The sequence below is a fragment of the Aphelocoma coerulescens genome, chromosome 5 (genome assembly GCF_041296385.1).
Source record: "Aphelocoma coerulescens isolate FSJ_1873_10779 chromosome 5, UR_Acoe_1.0, whole genome shotgun sequence".
Classification (NCBI taxonomy): Eukaryota; Metazoa; Chordata; class Aves; order Passeriformes; family Corvidae; genus Aphelocoma; species Aphelocoma coerulescens.
Genome location: NC_091019.1, coordinates 51148544 through 51164143, shown reverse-complemented (window position 1 = coordinate 51164143; position 15600 = coordinate 51148544). Strand labels below are relative to the sequence as shown.

Sequence of the window (15600 nt, the reverse complement as noted above, 5' to 3'; positions counted from 1 at the left end):
TAGTGCTGATGCATTTATACTTCATGAAATACATGTATTTCCTGAGGGAAAGCTTTTCCTCTGCAGTAACACTGACTTCTGCATGCTCTGGTCTTTCTGCCCCTTTCTATAACTTCTAGGGACCGTGCTGAAGGTGGTGAGCACTTTTCTGACTGTTAATCTTTTGCCTTTTCCCTTTTAAAAAAATCTATTTCATTTATTGTTATTATGTATTTGTATTACATATTCAGACATTGTTTGAAAGATGTGACCCAGTCTTTTCAAGTCCCAGAAGGGTGATGACTTTTGCAGCACCCTTCTGACTAGAAGGAAACACATTTCAGTGAAAGAAGTTTAGTGGTCCTGGATAAGGGTGCAGTAGAGCATTACCAGTTCCTTGGATTTCAGAAGTGTCCTAGGTGCAGCTTTGCTGGGCAGCCTGGTATTCCATTCTACCTCCAGGTCTGAGAAGTGGTGGCAAGACCTGAGAAATGGGGAGATGGCTGAGAAACGGACTGTCATATGGAAGACTTGGGATGGCTGGAGCCTTAACAAGGTCTGAGGGAGATCTAGAGAGAAGATATGGATGGTGATAACGGACATAATGAGGGACATGTAACTTCAAACAAATAAATTAATCCCGTGATATTTGGATTCATAGTTGAAACCAATTTTTTGGTGAAGTGAGTATCAGAAGTGTATCTTGTCCTGTTCAGAAGGCTACATAAAGCTTTGGAATCAAGTGCTGCTTTTTGAGGAGGAAGGGCAGAATACTGACTTGAGATTAATGTTTTAATTCTTTTTATTTTAGAACATGGGAGACTTGATTCTACAGTGAATCAGGCGGGGAGAAGATAAATCAAAAAGTAAAACAAAGTATCAGATGATGTGAAAAACCTGAATATTTAATGCTGTGTTTGTTTTGGTTAGTTTGTATTTAAAATTCAGGCAATTAGTGAAATAAAATTATTTCTAATACTTCCTGTGTTTGTTGTTTTTACAGATGACATGGCAGAGCTTCTTCTTGGGGAGTCCAAACTAGAACAATTTTTGAAGGAAAATACTCTTAAACACAGTAATAGTCCACGGGGCCCCCAGCCAAAGCTGACGGAGGTCAGGAAACATCTCACGGCAGCACTTGATAGGGGAAATCTCAAGGTATGTAAGTCGGCCTGAGCAAGAATTAGAAAAGTTGAACTTGACTGGAGTATCGAAGAAAGGTTCCTTAAATTATATTTGCAGGTGCTGAAAGTGAGATTAATATGAGAGAACTTTTTCTGTCAGAACATTCTAATGTTCATAACCATTCTGGTCCTTCTTTTACTTAACTATTGTTGTAGCTACTACATCAGCTTACCTCTTCTGTTCTCAGCATCCATCTTTTGAGAAATCAAAAGAAGCTTATTTTACAGTCATCTATAACATTGTGTTTTCTATGGCTTCTGGGAGCATTAATTTTCTTTTCTCTCTTCATTCTTCCATTAATTCTTTTTTTCTAGACATTTATTCTGCCCTGATACTTGGAAATGGCGTGAATTAAATATGTAGGCTGTGGAGCTTATATCATTAAGTTTTGATGCTATGTTATTTTCAACTGTGCTTGCGGTAGAAAAAGAAATCACTGAAGGAGTTGTAATGATAGGCTGCCTTTAAATAGTTTTATCACCTGGCAAAGCTGGTTTCCAGCACAGAGGTATTTGTGGTACACGTGAAAGTATGAGAATATCTAAAATGACTGGTAATGCTTTTCAGTAACTTGCTGGAATGAGATTTGGTGAATTCCCCTCTACTTCAAGCTTCTCAAATATTACATAAGACAGGATTTTGTTCATTTGTTGCTCTGTTACAAAAAATATTCTGGGGGTGACAGAAAACATAACTAATAATTATCAGAAAGAATTAGGTGTGTTTTCTCAGGGAAAACACTTTCTTATTTCTCTTCCTTTTAGCCAGAATTCCTACAAGAAGCCAACCTAATAATGGCCAAATTAAACTATGTGGAAGGTGATTACAAAGAAGCTCTGAACACATATGCCAGAGTTGGTGTCGATGACTTGCAGCTGACTGCAGTGCCACCGTATCGGCTACGGATGATTGCTGAAGCATATTCTACAAAAGGTAAGATTGCTCTTTCCAGTATCATAATGTGGAAGTAATTTTTCAAAAGTTAGTTTTTATCTTGTCCAAAAATGAAAGTTTTTTTAGTGTGAATGTCATCTACACAGTAGTAGAGTGCCATATTTGTAGATAAAATAAGAGGGTGTTTTGGGTCCTTTAAATTATTCAGGGTTTGTTCTAAGTTGACAAGACTTTTACCTCAATTAATATTCTAACTGTGCTGTCACCTGATCAAATTTTTTGAGTGTATATATTTAAAAGTCCTTCCATATATAAATGTCACAACAACTGTGGCTAGATACTAGAAGTATTACCACTGTTGCAGAAAGTTAAGGGTTACAAAATGCAATGCAGTTTTGTGGTGGCTGTGGGCAGAATGGAGAACCTTGATTCATGGTGATGCCTTTTACTGAATGTTAAAATGCTCAATCTAAGCTAGGTTGCACAGCTAAATTGCCACTTAATTGAGAAGAGTGTTAATGACATGATAACTGACCTAAAGCGATGCATCGCTCATGCCATTTTATTTTTGAATTTTTGTTATATTAATATAGTTTTTTTTAGGAATTCAGAAGGTGAAGAAAATTAAAAAGCATTTACTTTACTACTCTAATATAGTGAAAATTGTAATGCTGGCCTTGTGTCTTAAGGTGGCAGTGCCACTTCAGTTTAGAAAAGTCTGTAATAGACTTAGGGCTGGTCAGTGTGTTGGGGAAAATGGTAGTTTGTATGCCAGGGGTTTATTAGGATTTACTGAGTGAAGTGTTTGCTTTGATCTGCTGTGTTTAAGCTTGGGTTTGGTTGCATACGTACCTTTTGTTATGGCAAGAGGGGTGTCAAGGCAGCAAACAGTTCGTGAGAGACTTCAATGGCTTTGACTGACAACTGATCAAGGACTGTTTCTAACGTGAGTCTTGGAAGAGAGTGACTGTTTTCCACCAACACAGTCCTCTAGTAAATGTTAGACAAGCATGAATCATGTCCTTTAGAGATGTCAAGGAAGTAAGGAAACTAACTGATAACAGAGACAAAAAGATGCTTCATAAGTCTGGTCACTATTTAGATTAAAGTGGGAACTGGGAGTATAGCAGGAATTCTTGTATAAGATGTAAATTTGCCCAGTTTTCTCAAACAGCATATCTGGGCTTTTGGGCAGTGTCTGGTTTGGGTACGCTTCCACTTGGGTTTGTGGATTTTGGCTGTTTGTTTTGTTTTGTTTTTTAAATCTATGAGGATGCCTGTTGAATTTGTCATGTTCTCTCCATGGACTTATCAACTTTAAGTACCTAAGTTTGCTTTTATCTCCAAGGAATTTAATTGAATCTTTTCGCAGAGCTCAACTCTTCTGGCTCTGTTTTATTTGGCCTCATAAGGATATAAAACAGTTGAAACCATGGTGGCATAAATCTTGCAGAAAATATAAGTATTATTAATTTTACTAATTTAAACATAATGTATTAGAAAATAGAAAAACAGGTGTCTTTTCTACTCTGGAATGTTTTGTAGGTTCAGAATTAAAAAAAAACCAAACAAACAAACCAGAACCAGAAACCCAGCATATTTTCTGTCTAGATGTGTGGTTTTTTTCTTCTGATTTCAATTTTTATTCTTAAAACATTGAAATCTGTCATATGAGGCCTGATTTATCTTGATCGGACTTCATTACTTTGGTCACCTCTATTGGGTGACTGGTTACCAGTTTACCTGAGCAAACTGTTGGGGCTTTTTTGTTCTTTTGTTCATGTTCAGGAACATCTTTTTTTACTGTTGTGTTTCCAGTTTGAATAAAATTGTAGGATGGTTTGGGTTGGAAGGGATCTTAAAGATCATCTCATTCCAAGAGCCCTGCCATGGGCAGGGACACTGTCCAGGTTGCTCAAAGCGCCATCCAACCTAGCCCTGAACACTCTCAGGGATGGGGGCATCCACAGCTTCTCTGGGCAACCTGTGCCAGTGCCTCACCACCCTCAGAGTAGACAATTTCTTCCCAATAGCTAATCTAAACCTGCCCCTTTCAATTTAAAGCCTTTATCCCTTGTCCTATCCCTACATGCTCTTGTAAAAAGTCCCCCTCCAGCTTTCTTGTAGGCCCATTTAGATACTGGAAGGTGATTTAGGGTCTGCCTACAGCCTTCTCCAGGCTGAGCAACCCCAATGCTCTCAGAAGATTAAAAAATTTTAATTTCCCTTCTTCTCATGGTGGAAGATTGCAAGAATATAGTCTTCTGTGTGTTCTAGAATGAGGTGGTAATCACAGAGCAGTCTTATATTTAGTTTTCAAAGTCTGGACAGGTTTAGAGTAGTTGACAACTAAAATGTTTCTACCCAGTAGTGTACATTTCATTCTCACTCTCTTCCCCCTTTCTGGTGGATTTTCTTCTTTCTCCTTTAAGAGTAAGCTGTAAACTTTACAGTCTGAATTTGGAGTCCCTTCAGAGGTGACTGAGGCTTGTAGGTATTACCCAACTAAATACGAGTTATTCTTACAGAAATTTTGGGCTTCACTGGGATTTGTATTTCTGCTTGTATGTTCAGGATAACTGGATTATATAAAGGTAAAACTCTTCAGAGTATTTAGATTTTATTTCTTTGGCAGTCGTAGTACCATGTTATTAAGCAGTGAGGAACTGTCCGTGCCTGTTTGCAAGCATTGGCCCAGCTGCACCATTTTGTGCTGCAGTCTGCAGAGGCAGTGAAAGATACCTGCTGAAATTGCCCCATTTCAATCCAGTTCCAGTGGATTTGCAGTCTTGCAGTCTTATACTATTGTATAATGATCCAATATGGATGTTCTTACCACTGAGAAAGGCAAAAAGCAGATAACAAATGATTGTTTTTAATTGCCTTAAATTTTTTTTCATTATTTAAGGTGGGACCGCCACCAAGTACTTACCTTTTCACTCTGAGGCTTCATTCTGTAACCTCAGAGGTGATAGATTGAGAGGGATGTGTGAGTTGACATGTTTCTTCTTCTACAGTTGTTACAGGGTACTTATATGAGCATGTTGCACTGTAACCATAGACAGTTCCACAGCTCACAAGAAGCCCTTGGAAATGACCTGCTTTCCAGATGGCTCATCTTACTCTTACATGAACATCAAAGTACGTCTCTCTGTTCTTCACAGCAAAGGAAGGGTCAGTATGTGTGTATGGATGCAACAAAGTACAAAATGGATTCAGGGTCAGCTTCAAGCTAAATTTTGCTGGATTTTTATCTACTGATAGGTAAAAAGAAGGGGAAGAGGAGCAGCAGTAGTGGCAGTGGTGGGGAGAAAAAATGAAATTGGAACATGGAAGGGGAAACCAGAGAACTAAAGCCATCTGCTGCCTGTGGTGCACTCATGAAGGGTGTCCTCAAATTTTTTATTACATACATGAGTTAAATGCTTCTATATATGTATATCTTTAAAAGAATGCTTTTAGTTCTTTATGCTGCTTATAGCTTTAGTTGAGGACAGCATATTTGGAAGACTATATATGAGAAGAGGGATCATATGGAATGATAGTAAGTCAAGCCAAGGATTCAAAACTCGCAAACCCAGCAAGGAAGATTAAACGATTGTTATTATTTTCTTGGAAATATCTAGTTAGTGAAATGCTGCTTCAGATCTTCCAAAGGAAGTTTCTTGCTAGATTTGTCAAAATGCAACATTGTAAAATTTCAACAAAATTTTAAGAAAATCCTATCAACTTACCTTTTGAAAGATTTTCTATTTCCATTACATGTGGCTCTTTGCCAGCCTGTGATGTGCAGAGAATCACAGGGTCTCAGTGCCTGAGAAGTGGCTGGAAAGTGGTTCCTTTCTGTTGCTCCTTCTAGGGAAAGTGTTCAAAATTGTTAGTGTGGTGATAAATGTATGGCTGCATTTTATCAGACTCAATAGCTCATGGACAAGTTGTTTGGTTTTAGTTTTTTCCTGGCTTCTGGCAACAAAAATTGCTGCTAGTAGTGATGTCTTGTGCTTTATCCTGACTCGAAGATGATGTAGGATGATCTGATGAAAAGTTTGCTGCTGTTGTGTCCATTAAAACAACAGGGAGCAGACTAACCATGTGAATGCATGAGGCAAAGTCTCAGAAACTTGGTTAGTAGAATTCCAATATTTTCCTGCCTTTCTTCACACTATTCCTCAAATTCACATGTTGAAAACAGAGTTGTAGTAGAAGATGATTTTTTTTTTTATGTAGTTAACTTCATGGACTAGCATACTTTTTGACCTTACACTGATGTTTTTGTGTGTGTGTGTGTCCATAGAATACAGTTCTGATTACACCTAGTGTTTTCTTTAAGGAAAGAGCTCATTTCAATGCTGTGCTTCTGAGTAATGATTCTGTATGGGTATGTAGAAGGTGTTGTGTGGGATAGACTATTAATAAAGTCATAGTTCTTGTATTAAATACATATTTTTTTAAAATTCAAATACTTACTTGAAGACATTCAGTGGGACATTTTTAAAATATAATATAAAACATAAATTGAAAAGATGGTGCTTTTCAAATCAATGGACCACTTAGTATTTGCAAAAACATGAGAATACTTCTCTGGATCTGTTGGTTAACTTTTCCCCCATCTGCTTGTAAATTCATTTGACACATAAGCAGAGGAGAAGCATCCATTAAAACAATTTTTTGTAGCAAAATGCCTGTGGTTGGAGTTGCCAGCTTGTTTCAAGAGGGTGTGATGAGGGAGAGAAAAATAGGTGTAAAAGTATGACATTGCTGAGGGGATGGGCAGGTTTGCATGACTGTTGTGGCAATGTGTTAGCCTGAGAGCAGGTGTATGAAATTGCTGGAGCTGGCTCCCTGAAGCTGTTGCCTGTTGGTCACAGGAGCACGTCATACCTTTAGTATGAAATTACAAGGAGGAGTACAGAAAAAAGCAGATTTTTGTTTCTTCTGCCACAAATATAACTTGGATATCAATACCGGTTATTAGAGTTGTTTTATGTGGATCGAGCAAAGCTAGGAAATGAGGCTGGGAAGGGGGAGGAGGAAGGAAAGACAGTCTTGAGATTGTGGTGACAAGTCTTGGCTCCAAGTAAAGTGTAGAGGTATTTTGCACATTTCTGGCTGTACTAAATACTTGATATTTAAGTATCCTTATAGGAAGGATTACTTTCTGATAGGTAGAGAAGGTTCCCTTTTTCAAAAGGTTAAGTTTGTCTCTTTAGGGTCTATTTGTTTATGTTCTTCGCTAGATCCGTTTAATTAGCAGTGCTCAATTCTGAGACTGCGGACAATCTTGAACTCATGAAGAATTGAAATAAGACAAGTTGTGAATCCGTGAAGAAGTAATTAAAGAGTGTGTATGTCTTTTTCTTTTAATGTTAAGCTTGTGTAACTAGCTTTAACTTTTCCTACTTCTCTTACAAGACCAGTCAGAAAAAAAAATTATGTGCTACTGCCATACAGAAGCATGTATTTATAATCCATTTTAATATTGGCTGAAGCTAATAATCTCCTAGGGTTGTGGCCTCTGGGAACAGAACAATTAAGTTTCTGCAAGTTTTCAGCAGTATGTGAATGAGGTAATATACTGGAAAGCGCACATAGGCAGTATTCAAATACTGTGCAGGCAGTATCTCCTATGTTTCTAAGCAATTTTGTTTGCTTATGGAAGTAGAGATAAAATGCACGCACAGTGGGATATTGAGGTATTATTTTGGGGAGGAGCAGCTTGTCAGGAACTCTGAAATAGCAAGTATTTATTTAACTAGGAAATAAACTTCTTGAAATTTTTGGTAACATAATTCTGATACTGCTGCCTAAGTCAGAAGACATAATTGAAAAAATGAGTTTATAATACTTGGCATTACAAATTAGAGACCCTTTCTAAAAATGCTTGTAGAGGAAGACAGCGATTTACAGGTCTGACGTTTCTTAAAGTCTGCAACTTTATAAACTTGATTTTAGTAAAGAGAATGTGTTTATAATTAATACAGTGTATAGATTTATAGACTACTTCAGGTATCTGTCAAGATGACTGTGTTGCATTGCATTAATGAATTCTTGTTAAGTGTGTGAGTGATGTTGTTTTATAAGTTAGATTGTGACATTACAGAATTGTAGCCTTATTGCCGCAGGTCATTTTACATCTTTATTGCTTACATCTTCATTTGAATAACTGTGTTTACATTTAGATGATGTATGTTGAGAAAGGTGAGACTGTCTTTACTGCTGCTGACCCATATTCAAATTTAATGTTGCATTTACCAAGTTAAATGATTGGCTATTAATTAGTTCTGTTTACAGAAACATGGAAATACTCATTAGGTTCAGTGGCAGTGTCAGGTGCGTGTGGATCGCTACTTTGCATTTGGGAAAAGATGCCGCACTTAACTTTAATCATATGCGATTGTAATGGGATCTTGTGCACTGCTAGCCTGTGTCAGCAGACACCGAGCAACTCTTCATGGAAGAATGCTAAATGAAAGCTGGTTTAGTAATTATGCTGGGGATCTCTAGACTCATTAGGCAATGGGTCAAGAACTCAGGTTCCTCCCCTCCTCCTGTCTTGCTGTGCAAATGTTGCAGACTGTCAGTGAGCATTTTGCAGACCATGGCAAGGAGGTCTATGCTATAGGGAGTTCAAATTTTCTCCATTAAAGCTTTTCTTTCCCCAGACTACATTTATGACTTCTGCCCTGCTGGAACAGGGACTGGGAGGAACCCAGGCATTTGTCCTGATTTCCTCAGTGCTGCTTTTAGCTCTATTATTTGAAAGCCAAACTCTGAATAAGAATACTATATTTCTTGTTAAAATAGAATTCTTTTGGACTTGAGCAGTTTGGTGGTGTCTTCTTAGTTTCTTCGAAACCTTTAGAATTTCTTCAGAATCCTTGCTTTGGCAGAGTTGTTGGGGTTTTAGGAACTCTCCTGGTTTTTTTATTTTCTGTTAAAATAATTTTCCCCGTACGTGTTGCTAGGGGGACAAATTGCTGGCTACTTAAGAAGAATAAAGACCTAGCCATTGGGGGTGGGGTGCATCTGGCTACTCTTTTGTTTCACCTGGGTGTGTGGGCAGTTGGTCTCCGGAATTTGGACAGAGAGGGATTTCTTTGGCTGCCTTTTCCTTCTGCCAGAGAAACCCCGGGATCCCAAGCCCGCCTTTCCCTGCCCCACTGGAGGCCAGGCCGTGGCCGCCCTGCCCCCGCCGTTGCTTGGAGCCTTCGCTACGTTGTAGCCCTGCTCACCCTGCCTGCCCAGACCTCTGGGCGGGGGGGGGGGTTCCCCATTTGGATGCGTCTGGTCTGCTGCCTGGGATTTGTGCTCGTCCCTGCCACTCCAGCCTGCTGTTCCAGCCTGCTGTTCCCGAGGGTCCGGCCAGACACCAGGATCGGCTGCCCAGGGGTTTGTGAAGCCTTTGTCCCAACCCTTCCCGGGATCCCAGGGCACCATTGCCGCGTGCTCCCCGAGCTCGCTCCGGAGCGCCCCCTGCAGCCGCGGGGGAACCATCGCACCTGCCCTGCTCACCGGGAGCCGCCAGCGCCCCTGCCGGCTGCGAGCGGAACTGCACCCGAGGGGAAAGGGCCTGACAGCCGAGAAGGCTGGGACTGGGTTTGTGATTGTTTGCTGTTACTGCCAGAGTTACTGTTGTTTTTGACTGGTTATATATATATATATATAATAGTAAAGAACTGTTATTCCTATTTCCCACGTCATTGCCTAAAAGCCCCCTTGATTTCAAAATTATAATAACTCGGAGGGAAGGGGGGGTCGCATCTGCCTTTCCAAGGGGGGCTCCTGCCTTCCTTAGCAGACACCTGTCTTTCAAACCAAGACAAGAGTGAAGAGAGATTGAAAATGCTGGGCCCAAATTAGAAAGTAGTGATTCTGGCCTTCTTTTCTCATGCCACATGAAGAGTGGATATCACAGTGGAGCTTTGTCTTTTTTCCTTAGAGGTGCTTGTAGGAGCAATCCTGACCCTTTACAGTAGAACAGTATAAATTCCATAGTTAAATAATTTCCTTTGTCCTGAGCAAATAGCTTTCTTGATGCCCATTCCATACACTGGTGTGCAGCATTTCTGATTTGGGGGAGTGTTTAGCAGAGAGATATCCACTCACTCCAGGATGTGCAACAATAACGAATACTTTTTCCAGCTTTTATCTCTAGTTTGAAGTTTTTCAGCCCTGCCACAAGATGCTGGCCTGTTAAAGGGCTATTCTGTAGCAAGAATTGCCTGGCACATGGTTATTAACAAACAAATGTTTGTTTGTTTGTGAAAAATACTGATCTCTTCTGTTTAAAAGATACTGTGAAAGTCTGGTTCTTAAGAAAACACAAAGATTGGAATGCATTACATTTAGAGGAAAAGTGTGACCAGTTGTTTCACAACAGTTACCTCAGATGATGTTAAAAGAAATCCTGAAATCTTGTTATGGTTTTATTGGCTGCTTGGAGTAATAAATAGGTATTAATTTCAGAAAAAGAGATGAGTATTTCTGGGGTTTTTTCCCTTTTTGACTCTGAGAAATTTCAAGATGCTTAGAAGCACTAGCATAATAACTATGGCATGAAAAAAGCTGTATTAATGAAATGACATTGCAGTATGGGCATGCGGATAAAATGCTCTGTTCTGCCTGAAAAGTTGTGCTTATGTTACTCCGGGTTTAGTCTAGAATGGAGTTTAATTCTCTGTAAGTAGTACATTTTTAAAAGAGTGGGTAGCCAGAGGACCTTCTCTTAAAATCTAGTGTGCTGAGAGAAGGGAATATTGGCCCTTTTCCTGGTGCCTTTTCTGGAAAGTACATGTATGAAGCTAGCCATAAACCTTGCATTCTGACAGTTGTTGGAGACTTTTCCCCTTGAGTCTTGGCATAATGGTGTGGGCAGTACAAGGTACTTTAAAAATCAGAGTAATTAGTTTTGTCTAAAGCAATAGGCAATGCCTACAGTGTATCTTGAGTCACTGTAACAGTAAGAGGTAGTTTATTATAAATATATTTGCTTACTCTTTATTCTTTTTCTCTTTTCCTTTATAATAATTACTTTCCAAATATCAGTAGGGAATTGAATAAAAAAACACCCCCCATGCTTTGCTTTCTAAAAAAACTCTCTAAAAATATTCTCTGCAAGCAAATCAAAATCTCTGATTGAGGATTTGAGAAGTCCTTCCCTTCAGTGAGATTAGCAGTGTATGTTCTAAGTTCAGGAATAAACTGTGGGAGTTCCTTGATGGCAATAACAATAAACTAAACATGCAGTTTCTTTAGAAGGAGGTGAAAGGGGGTTTTTGTGTACAGCCTTTGGAACACTTACCAGCATTTGGAACATTTATCAGCACTTTGCATAGCATATAAAGGAAAACAAAGTGCTGTATACTCAAATACACTCAGGTTTTACATGTCCATGTAAGGAAAACAGGAAGCCAACCCAGAAATCTTTATGTATTGATGCAGCTCTCTCTCTTGAAAAAAACATGTTTATTAAGTATAAAATAGTAATTCACTGTTTTTCCTCTGTCCTTTGACTTGTCTACTGGAAACAGTGGATAAACAATGGGGTCCGTTATTATTTGTGGTTTCTAAAATTTCTGCAGACAAGGTACTGGCTGGCATCATGGATAATCCTCAGGTACATAATGCTATAAGTGTGATAGGCCTTACCCTTGTGGTTCTGTTGGGTTTTTTAAAATTATCTTAGTAGTGGTCTGTGTGGTAAGAGTACTTGGTAAAGATCTGAACTGTGCTGTGGGTTCCCTTTTGACCTTAGAGTAACTTTTGGTTTACTCTGTGTGGTGAAATGGGAGTATGGCTTAATTGGTTTTCCTACAGAACTGAAGTCTGGGGTTTTTTTGACATAAAAATGGTTGATTAACTACTTATGTGGGGACTTCTTAAAAATAGTTTGTTACTTGTTCTTACTGAGGCATCCTCTTTTTTGGGTAGTGGTCAGTTTCTGCAAATTTGGTGGTACAGCCAGCCTGGTCTTCTATTTGGAAAAAACGTTTACTTGGCATAACCTTGGCCACTGATTTGATACTACAGACACAAGAATAAAAATGTCTAGTGTTTCCTTCTGAATATTTTACAAAACATATATAGTTTTTGAAAATTTAAGGAAAACCTTTTCAAGTTACTATATAATTTAAATAACAGGAATATTCTTTTCTTGTCCAAATGCTGTTGCTCTTCTGCTCTTTTGACAAGCAATTTTAGAGGTACCTTGCAAAACGTGTAAGCTTAATTAGTATGGACTCGTATTCCTTTCACTGCTTCTCACTTTCTTTTCCCTCAGGAGTCATCTTGCTTGATATCAGGACTAGATATGTATGAGATAAGTGTCTTCCCAAAATGAAACTGACCCAGTTTGTTGGAAGCTTTTATTTGAAAAGGGTTTTAACTGTAAGGGCTTAAACTTAAAAGCCTTGAATATCAAAGTCAACTTGTGATACCAGTTGTCATGATACTCTTGAATGCAGAATAAAACAAAATAATCAAAAGTTAAATAAAGCAGTAGCTATGGCCTTTACAACAAATGCAGTAACATTTTATGGCAGTAACCTGTACCTTATTTCCAAATATCTCTAAGCAGTGTGTAAACAGTTAAAGAAATGCCTACCCTTTTGGGGGAGAACAGCAGATTCCTGCCTGGCAGGTGTGGGAAGAATCACAAAGGGGAGAACTGACTTGTCTGATTCTATGACAAATCTTCAGTAGATAATTTAGGATGATATGTGTTCTTTTGAACTTCATGTGTTTCTCTGTTTTATATGTTACCATGTGCTTGTTCTTGTTTCTGAGGGCCTAATATAATGATCCCTATTTTAATTAACTTCTTATCATCTCTCAGTATTCTTATGAAGAAGTGGGCAGTATATTATGTAGTTGTTATTGCTGTGTTGCTATGTATGTATATTTAAAATTAAATAGTATATATATACACTTTAAATATAAAGTGTATATATATACTTTATTACATTATTTCTTAAATTTCATCTGCATTTAAGAAAAAAATGAGTAGTCTGGAGTGACTTGTTTTAATGAAATCATAATTACAGCAATCATAATTTCTTCAGGTTTTTTTCCTCTAGTTGATACGTTTTCATTTTTAACACAGCATTAAACTGCAATTTTTACTTGTGTCATCACAACAAATACAGCATGCAAACCATTCTGTTAAGTGGTCATTTCAGAATAGATCTCCAAATAAACTTCCTTCTCCAAAGCATCACATAATTAAAATATATATAATTTCCTGAGTTTAATAAAAATACCAGAAAAAAGAAAGAGTGAATACTAGTAACACAGTGGAGTTTCTCTAAGAAGTAGTGTTCTGTACTTCATCAAAGAACACTTAAAATTAAGTACTTCCCTAATGCATTACTTAAAGTTTCTGGCTGAGCACTGAGGTGTTTTCGTATCATAATGATAATTCTCAGCTAAAATAAGAAAATGTCCTTATAGTGAGTTTTTCAGATTTAAAAGATTATAGTTATGGCCATAAATTTTAAAAATAGAAAGAATAAATCTGAGTCATCTACAAATAGTTGAGCAATGCTTCATGTAGTAGATGGTTACTCAGGGGCATTGGCTGTTCATAGTATGGGAGAGAAGGAATAGGGAGGAATGATCCACACACAAATTACCTGGTGCTTTCAGTCATTTGATGTGTTTATTGCAGCTCATTTATTGTATTCTTTAGTCACCTTTGAGTTTGAAGGTGTTCGTGTAGGACGCTGCAAACTTTCTATCCAATATCAAGCTTACATTTAGATCTTCTTTTCAGAGGTCTCTTCAAACCTCCTGTAGTGCAAGGAGACCTGACATTTTTCTATAGTTAAGCCTTGCTACTTTGGGGTCTGTTGTTACTTTGGGGACTTATTGTTATTAAAAAAATTTCTTGGATGTTTTGATTTGACTGAAAAGTTGAAAAAAAGCAGATTAGTTAGGTACTCTAGACTATTTGCAAATATACTTAAGTTTTAGAGGTATGCTAGGTGAAACCTATGACATGTCAGCGAAACCAAGTGTCTACTTTACACAGATTTAGTGAGTTTTTAGGAGACAGACAATTTGTGTGTTTGCTGTGCTTTAGGAATGTGTAGTTTTTTGAAAAGTATATTGAATATTACTTTGTCTTTAGCAGGAGTCTTAGTACTGGAGTCAGGATTTTGTCTTAACTGGATGTATAGCACATAGAGTAAGATATATGTTGCTTGTACTGGTAAAGGGTGGATTGGAGCGTAAAGGTGGCCAACAAACTCTCATGCAGATTTAAGGCATCCTCTCAAGCCAGAAATCTGGCTTTATGTTTTTTTTTATACAGATGAGCTACACTTTTACAGAGAGATTGAAACTTAATTGATGTTCTGAAATAATCTGAAGGCCACAGATATTGCAAGTTTTGAGTTTACCAATAAATAAACTCCAGGTTATGTAGCTGTGTCTTCCCAAGTTGTCTTTTGGAGTTTTTTTGTAATTGTAATGAAACATACTGTACTGACCTTACAGTATTGATTGACAAAAATCCTTTGATAAAATGTTCTTCAAACTGGATTTGTACTACTTGGCATTCTACAGACATCTGCCCAATATATGTGTTTTGTTGTTGTTTTTGGTTTTTGTTTCTCCAGCAATGGATTCTCAAAACTTTCAATGATGAGTTGAGACTACAGTAATTTAAATTGTAGGTTATATCAATGTAGGAGCAGTTGAAGGCACTTTAGGGTTAGTGTGTACTGCTGACAAGCTGGAAGAATGACCTCAAATAAATCTGTTAACGTGTGTCAAGTCCTACCTCAAATGCAATTAATTATTCAAATAAATATAAGATGAAATAGTTGGCATGAAGAATATGAGCTGGTGATCTGTTGCAGATCATAAATGGAAGAGAGTTTTTACTAATATGTAAGGGAAGGCACTGAAGTTCAACTGATTTTTAATACCTTTTTTTAAAGTATCCCTTATGAAAACCAGGAAGTCTTTAATCTTCTCTGCTCGATGCTCTCGAGGCCTCAAGTGAAGCCATGTATCCTGTTTTGGCATAGTGAATCATGGTAGAGGTAACCAGTTGGAGAGTGTCTAGAGGAGAAAAAAATGATTAGCTGTCAAGGAAGCATGAAAAGAGAAATTAGTGAGAAATGACATTTTTTTGTTGTGAGCATGTCTCTCTCTCTTTAGATGAATCACAGAATAATCTGAGTTGGAAGGGACCCAGAAGGATCATGGAGTCCAATTGAAAGTGAATGGCCCATAGGGGATCAAAGCCATGACCCTGGTGTTACTGGCACCATGCTGTAGCTTGCATTGTTTTGTGAAGAACAGAATAACCTCTCTGTGAGAATGAATCAAAGTAGTTAATCTAGAGAGAGAGATTTAGGCATTAGGAAAAAATACTGTTTGTGAGAATGGTTGAGCTGTATTGTAATTTGCATATGAAGGCCAAGGCATCCCTATCCTCAGAAGCTTTAAAGAACAGGTTAGACAAGTGTCAGGGGTTGGTTGATTCCTCCATCAGATAAATGGATTCATATTATTGAGGTCCTTTCCAGCACTTTA

General features: G+C 38.0%; 1 protein-coding gene across 2 annotated transcripts in view; it reads left to right on the top strand.

The window, feature by feature from the left end:
• The window catches only part of TTC7B (tetratricopeptide repeat domain 7B), a 130240-nt gene that overhangs the window by 17100 nt on the left and 97540 nt on the right, over positions 1-15600 (top strand). For both annotated transcript variants that reach the window (XM_069018067.1, XM_069018068.1), the window contains exons 2-3: positions 983-1137; positions 1929-2097. In XM_069018067.1, coding sequence (XP_068874168.1) covers positions 983-1137; positions 1929-2097 — 324 coding nt within the window. The remainder of the gene's footprint in view (positions 1-982; positions 1138-1928; positions 2098-15600) is intronic.